The 8,299-nt window shown below is 38.0% G+C and overlaps 1 protein-coding gene across 4 annotated transcripts in view; it reads right to left on the reverse strand.

Moving 5' to 3' along the window:
• Positions 1–6,052, reverse strand: part of spred1 (sprouty related EVH1 domain containing 1) — a 29,851-nt gene extending 23,799 nt beyond the window's left edge. Inside the window, exons 1-2 of one of the 4 annotated variants that reach the window (XM_081722097.1) lie at positions 4,947–6,052; positions 2,613–3,356 (exon numbers count right to left, since the gene is read on the reverse strand). In XM_081722097.1, coding sequence (XP_081578223.1) covers positions 2,613–2,665 — 53 coding nt within the window. In that variant the 5' untranslated portion in view covers positions 2,666–3,356; positions 4,947–6,052. Of the gene's footprint in view, positions 1–2,612; positions 3,357–3,514 lie in introns of all 4 variants that reach the window. The other 3 variants (XM_081722096.1, XM_081722099.1, XM_027011629.3) reach the window with 3 other exon arrangements.
• Positions 6,053–8,299: the final 2,247 nt, after the last annotated feature.

Below are 8,299 nucleotides of genomic sequence, written 5' to 3' on the forward strand. Positions count from 1 at the left end.
GCCTGTGGCCTCATAGGAAGGAGCAGCCTTAGCACAGCTGCGGCCCCCAGCCAGCGAGGCAAGGCCTTAATCAAGCCCAAGCCTATGCGCGTATATGCCTTTAAAGGAAGTTCAGCATGTTTGATGTCACTCTATAAGATAACACAGTACTTCTCAAATGTGATGTCATCAAATGCCAACCTCCAAAACAAAGAAACAATGCACAAGTAGTGGTAGTTTATTGGTTTAATAACACAAAAGGTGAGGTAGCTGGGGGAAAGGTTTAAGGCTAAGTATGATTAAGCTAACATAGTAGCATTTAAGAAATTATATTCTAGGCATGTGACAGGCGTTCTTTCTTTGCTCTGTTCCTGAAATAATAAAAGGAAACGAGAGCGACGTGAGGGAACTGGTTCACGTCTTTAGGTTTGACCATAAGAACAAACAACAAGCCTGCAGAACTTCCTTTTGACCAGGAAGCCCTCCCTTCCTCAAACCTCACCGATTCAAATAAAATGCTTCAAGCCTGAAACACAACACTAATCAGAATACAATATTGTAACAACAGGATAACATTCACCTCATTAGTCTCTCCATGTATTGTACTATAAATCCGGAATTTCAAAAAGATGCATATCCTTTCTGAAGGTGTGTGCCCTCTGCTCCCATAACGTCTTTGGGCCACCAGTCCTGACACAATGGCCAGTGTTGCACCATGCTTTGAGGAGAGCGCTTACCATTAAACGTTTACCCCACCTGATCACCCTGTTAAATCAGTCCATCACTTTATAAAGAGAATGTGATCTGCAATCTGCAGCCCCCTCTGGGCCTCTCTGTGGAGTCCAGGAGGCACAGTTTGCTTTACTAGTGCACCACTTGGAAGCCTTACATAAATCCTAACTCTAATGTGACTGGTGAATGGAAAAAACATAATAATCTAATTATCTTATAATCAGCCCTGAGCAAAAGTGCATCCAGCCTCTCGGTGAGAAACATTTCTGTTCATTCAGTCAGCAGAGTTGTCAAAACCACTGTCACAGGAAGTACAGATGTTGCCAAATTAAACTATGGTGTGAAACAAACACTCTGTGTGTATAAAAAGTGTCCTGAGGAAGGATGCTTGTCCAGGACACACCCTACTGTCTGACATTTGTAGATTATGGGTGAAGTACCAAGGATATCAATAAAGCACAAAGTCAACAAAGCCTGATGTCTGAAGTGTCTACATTAAGGGCAAAGTGGCAACTACTTCGGTATCTAGAACTGGTTTTATTGTACACTTTCATATATTAGAGTCCCCTCCTAAACCCAAGCTATCCTAAAATCTATGAGCAATACAAACTTTCAAAATAAAGGGGAAAAGGGCTAATTTATTTCTAAAGTGCTGGGAAACACTCTTGCTGTGCTGTGCTCTTCACAGGCCAGCCTCAGTTTGCAACAGCATTTACATTTTATTAGATGAATAACCAAGACATTTAAAAACTCTAGATCTGAGTCATAAATATCTTCATATCTTAATATCTTCACTGCAAAGTCTGCAAAAATATCAGTTTCAATTAAGATGTTCATTAAGGGCTCAATTTTGAGGCTCTCATTAGTGCTTGTTAAATGTGGGACTTAAGTTTGAGTTACAAATCTAACTCAGTCTTGCTGTTGTGCAATACATTTTCCCTATCCTACATCACTAGTACTTAACCCAATTCCCCCCAATTGATAGTTAAAGCTTGCATTAATACAGAACATGATAATCTATGAGCATTTTTAAGAGAACTGCAAAGTTTCTGATACTCAGTGGCAGCATGAATAGACAGTTGGTAGCATTACCATAAGCTGACAGCATACAAGGCATGTCATCAATCCTTAACATAACTTATAGATTTAGACTGGTAACTTGATCTACAAATGTATTATTCATCTTGTACACCAAGGCAAAACTTTGGCTTTAAAATATGTAACAATCCTTTGGACAGTGATGTAAGACAACAGCAACAACAAGCATGTATTATGTTGGAACCTGTAGCGTATCTGAGTATTTTTGCTGTTTCAGCCACAACACTTTAATTTCTTGCAAATACTGTTACACCAACGCACTGAATCAATAATTCGCAATTTGCGGCTTTTTGCTTGGCCCAATAGATGATACATATTAATAACGCACAGTGAATGAGACCATGTGCACATCATCCATGCATTACTAGTTATTTTGTGGCCTTTGACCCAACACTCAGATTAACCTACATTTTAGCCTGTGGGGTCATCAAGGGTCATAGTTCTCCATGCACATAATACAGACAGCAAAACTGGACCCCTCTGAACCATCTCTGCCAGTACTAAATATCAAAACATTTCAGTAGTTCTTATATGGCTACTGCACCACAGAAAATATCAGACACTTTCATAGTAATAAAGGATATTGGTAAATCCATAGAGCAGCAGGAATTTCTACCAGTAAGCCAGTTTTACTCATATGGCACACAGCCTTCATTTCTGAATAACCAGGGATAAGACTTTACTAAACTTCGATAATTAGTTTACTAAATCTCAATGGTGTATTGTTCAATCAAAGTTCTAAACTGCAAACCTCTTTGCTAAATCCCATGCTTTTCTACTGTAAACCAAGTTAAACTACTTACTCTATTGCCATTTTAGAGTCATTACCAATTCCACCTGTGACTGACTGATTCATCACATAATTAACTGTGCTATGCCTAAAATAATTCCAAAACAATGTTTGCAAATATGCTATATCTAAGATTACAATCTAAGATTAATCTTTTTGAGCATGAAGTTGTGATCCTGTGATCTCAACTTCTTGCAAAGAAGAAAAATATATAAATGTGTATTTATATATGGAAAAAAAATTAAAGCACACCCTCACTTAGTATATGGCTCCTAAATGTAACAGTTACCAGTGGTTACCAAACATAGCAACGCACACACACATACACACGCTCGAACAAACACACGTGCATGCACAAGCACGCACGCTTACACAATTTGCTGTATTAAAATAATGCACAGAAAATGTACACTTTTATGATATGATAAAGAGAATAATTTGGTTCATTTGGCTTTTGCAGATCTTGTATATGTACGTTTAGGGAGGTAGCGAAATGAACACTGCGTCACAGATGAGACAGAATGTCCTCACAAATGCAAAACACACTGAGGTATTCTCACTGAGGTATGCATTGTCATGACACAGTACACTGTAGTTGCCTTGCGATATCACTCATCTTTCACTCAAAGAACAGTCATAAAAGGTGAGTTTTATTTATATCAAAGAAGAGGAAATATTTTAAATGATGACATCTTGCTTTTCCTCTTTTTATTCCCATCTCAACAGGCATTGTGCAGAAGCCATGGTACCAGAGAGTCTTAACCATGCAAGAAAAACAAAAGACATCAACATATCATTCCAGTGTGAGAGCAACATCCAAAAATCTATAAACCCCATCACAGTCTGACCTATACTTCATCAGACGAAAAAAAAACAAAAAATAAAAAAAAAACGACAACAGCAAAAGCAACTTACATAATATTTGTGGAAACGCATGACTAGTTTAAGGACAAAGACTTCCTACAATCTATCAATGGATCTGATACATGAGAAAAATCGCGAGAGAAAATTGGCGTTTCAATGATATATAAGGCAAAGAAAAATCTGTAGTGAGCATGTCGTAATTTAGCGCAGCCACCAAACCCTGAGCTAAAATGATAAAGGTTATATAGATTTATAAGATGTGCCAAACGTATTTGTCATGTGACAAGTATGCTAGCTATAATCTTGGTTTGAACCTCTGTTCTGTTTGGAGACACAGTGTACAGTACAGCTGAGTGTGAATGAGCACCCAGGTACTTTATGAATGGAGGCGGTCACGTGGTCGCAGCACCTCCCGAGCAGATTCTCTCAGTGACTGTCAACAAGCGCTCGCAAGCGATCAGCCCATTAAAAAAACATGGATATGCAGTGAAAAATAATGCCAACACAAAAATAACGCCACTTTTTCTTATATTAAATGGCAAATACGCTCTCCTATACTTCAGATTAAGACCAATTCAGGGGCCAGAAGCTGTCATTTTGGCATTTTTATGAATGAGGATTGTGATATGCAAATGAGAGTGATTGAGAAAAATATGGCGTCCATAGCTTCTTTGAGCCTGACATTGCGGTAATGAACACGCAAACAAAAATAAATACCCTGGATTACACGAAAACCTGAATAACAACATATTTGTTGAAATAAATCTCTTTGTGCAGACAACAGCAAATATGGTACACCGTGAGCTACAATGTTATATTTAGCTAGGGCAGAAAGGCATTTACAGAAGGGTTCTAATCGCTGTATTTGTACTTATGGTGTCATTTTTTTGCAACTTTTCTACGGTTCAACGCGATAATGCTCGCTAAGTATTTATCAAAATCCATTATATTGTCACTGGTAACAGCTACATGGTTAATATTATAAATTTGATATTTCTAATACTTGATGGGTTTCTTCGGTACTAACTTCTCGGATTTATGCGTGAACGTCGTGTAACTGCACTGCAAAGAAACCAGGTGAATATGATCCATACACAGCCCATCTGGACTCGTGGATTTTTCAGATGCTTACGTGAGAGCTGAAACAGGCCTTCAAACTAAAGTACGTAGGTTTTTTTTAATTCCAAATGATTATCATACACAGACATACAAAACGTTCTTTGCTGAATTACTAGACTAGCGTCACTGAGGTTATAGCGTTAACTAACCTATAATGATGGTCGTGAAGTATTACATCGCCTTGTCTAATTCATCAAACTGGCTCAGTAAATGTCCTGATCCCGTCATCTTCCCGCAGTAGCTTGTAACGAATACACAGCTAGCAAATCTAATCCCCAAATCATGTAGACGGTCATCCCGTACAATCAGAAGATCGAGCAGGCATCATTGGGTCCAATAGCTCAGGAATTGTGCAGATACTCACTCGTTGTTTGGATTTGCTGAATCTTCGCTCATTTTTTCTCACGGGGATCCAAATCCTGGAAGTAGCATCGACGACGCAGTCAAGGCGGGGAAATACACCGCAAAATTCACCATTTTTGTTCGCATCAGAAGGCAGTTATTCATAAAACAACTGTCTAACGTTACAGCGGTGCATGCTTCGAGGCTCCCACAAGCGAATTCAGAATAAGAACAGTAACCGCAACCACTGATTTGTATCTTCCCAATGAGTGAAATCCATCTGTAACCAAGTGTCCATCCTCATTATCCCCTTCTGTGAAGATCGACAAATTCCAAGTATGTCTTAATCGTGAAAGTGTACAAAAATATACAATTCCGAACAATTTTGTAACCGGTTAGCTAGCGATCGAGCTACTGCCTCGCAAACTTAGTTTTAGCCAACACTTGAAAATAGAAAACACCGTGGCTTCCGCTATATATACATATATATATATATATATATATATATATATATATACACACACACATATATATATATATATATATATATATATATATATATGTATATACACACGTATCACATATATATATACATATATATATATGATATCATTGACAGACTCATGAAGATCGAACACAAATTCAGTATCTTTTTTTAACTTAAAATTCACAAAAAGGAAAGAAAAAACATGCAAAAGATTAGATTAATAGAATCTCCTCGGGAAGTTCAGAGGATCTGTTCTACACGAACTCCATTTTCAACTCAGGCAATGCACATCGGAAAACTGGGCGGAAGCATTGACCTCATTGCTCCGCTGAAATCCTTCCGCGATAAAGCGCAAATAAAGCATAGTTAACGAACAGTAAAATATTTAAAATGACTGACATTACTTGTCCTTTTACCTATATAAAGTAGGTTCCTTAGTGTCCTCATGATCATATTTGCTAGTTTCAGGAACGATAAGATTTTCCTAATAGTTACTTTCAAATAGTCCCATCAGTTCCAAAAAGAAGTTTCCCCATGCAGGCAGAATGGGGAAAGCGCGAGAAGAAGGCGACATGGTGATGCACGCGACAACTCTGGGGCACACTAAGTGTCTTCCATCCAGCAGACAGTCATGTTAACCAGACAGGCTACTTTTAATTTTTATGTTTCTAGACAACCCATGGTGACCATTACGTAAACATTTTTATAAACGAGAGAGAGAGAGAGAGAGAGAGAGAGAGAGAGAGCATTTAAAAGGAATAGATTTCCTTTCGTTTTTTTAGTCTTGGCTTCTGATAATTTGTGTGGTCTCAGAACTGCGGAGCGGAAGTGGTCCGACAAAGCCAAATGAATAGCAACTTTAAAAAAAGCAGTGCCTTTGAAATCAACAACCCTGCTCTGATGTTTATCTAGTGGGATCCATATGTAAAGTTGCATAGAATGACAGCAAATCAATACATCTGAATCTGCTTACTGTGCGCTGAAGGCAACGAATACAATTACTTTAATTTGAGCAATTCTTAATCTATGCAAATCTGTGATGTAGTGTATAGTCAACTTTATTTTACTTAGATAATCTCATTGAAATAAAGCGTTCCCTATTAAATGGAAAGAATAGATAGGTTTTATTAGGCTCTTGGCTATACTGGACAAACTTTGACAAATTTGCATAAGACAGTGATGATATGACTATTTTCCAAAGGGCTATGAGGCCAAAGCAAATTTAGTGGCAAATTATGTAAGGGTTTTTGGATCTCTTCTGTGTGGAACCTATGAAATCAAACCAAATGACTCTGCTTGGTTGTCATAGTGACGGTATGTTATATGAGATGTTTCTTTGTGTTTCTCTGGCTTAGGGTACAGTTAAAGCCACAAACCTTAGTTTATGATAGGCAGAACCAACTGATTCTTAAAGACATACTGCCGTTTGGAACATTATGTTGTGTTGCTGTCTGCATCACCATTTAAGTAGTTTAAGGGCCAGTTTCTGACACCCAGACTTGACCTATATGTAGATAAAAACAGAACAAAACAAAACAATGGTTTATGTTTGTCACATCATGACAGTCCAAAGCTAGGTTTAATTCATGTCTGGGAAACCAGCCTTCAAAGTATAAATATAATGTAAAGTTCAGATATTAATCTACTCTTTATGTGCTTCTCAAAACATACTTGTATTGGGGCATAAATGCTCTTCTATTCAGATAAATTAAAAGAGATTTTCTTCCACAGTTTAATTTTCCATTATGAGATATAAATCTCAAATATAGTGGCTCTAGTAGATATCTCCCCCTTATTAGAAATACAATGACCATCTTTGACATTTTCAGACAACATGCTTCTATCCTTCTGAGTATGCAGAGTTCTGGAAGTCAGTCTGCTTTCTCATGCCACAAATATGGATGTTCATGCATTTCCTGTGTTGATCACACAGCAAAACATACCAAACACAGGGCCACAGGATGTTTACCTCAGATATGTCTACCAACAAACTTCCAACAGAGGTTTTTTTTGTTGTGGTTATTTAAAAATCATAATTTTAAAACAATACTAGAGTAATCTGAAGTAACCCTGAAGATTTTAAAGTATATTGTATTGTCTATTTCTAAAATAAGTAAATAGATTTATGCATTGCTATATTACCGAGACAGTTTTATTGTTTATTTAACTTGGACTTCTTTGATTTAAGGTGGTAAATTGTTTAAGGTGGTAAATGTGTTAAGGTGGTGCTGCTTTATAAAAGTGGTCTAGCTGTGATGCCAGTCAGAGGTTGCATTGTATTGTGCACTCTCCATTATGCACTCTCATCAGTCTGTTTAACCTTGTCAGTCTGTTTAAACCAAGCACAATGAAGTGTTAAATGCTCTGGAAGATTTCTTCTTTCAAATGACTTAGACAATTCATTTTAAGAAGGTTTGCTCTACTATGAATGTCATATCTGTAGACATTTCTGAGAATATGGGACTTATAGCTTTGACAGTGTCTGCCCTCCGTGTGGAAGACATGTACCAAGTTCTTGTTTTGCTGCACATTTATTTTCCACCTCCACCCAGTTCAAATCTTTACATACACAGCTCTCTGTATGGCATTTCGTCCCTTTGGAGGTAAGAGGTCTCACGTAACGACAGGAAAAAAGCCAGTCAGCTTTGCTTGTCCAGTGCGGAGAAGAGTGAGCCCACAGGCTAGCCTCGCTCGTCAGAAGTGTCGAGTTTACAGCTCCGTCACCTGATCACAGTGTTGTGAACTATTACTGCGGGCCTGGTCCATGAAGAACTCTGCCTGTCAGGTATGCTAATTGTAGGTTGGATACAAAAAGGTGTTGAAGCCTAGATGAAGAGGGTGTAGCCTTTGGTATGCTTCCTTGTGCACAGTGCTATCTACCTGCAAAG

The sequence above is a fragment of the Electrophorus electricus genome, chromosome 10 (genome assembly GCF_041902795.1).
Source record: "Electrophorus electricus isolate QZ-2024a chromosome 10, ASM4190279v1, whole genome shotgun sequence".
In the NCBI taxonomy this organism is placed as follows: Eukaryota; Metazoa; Chordata; class Actinopteri; order Gymnotiformes; family Gymnotidae; genus Electrophorus; species Electrophorus electricus.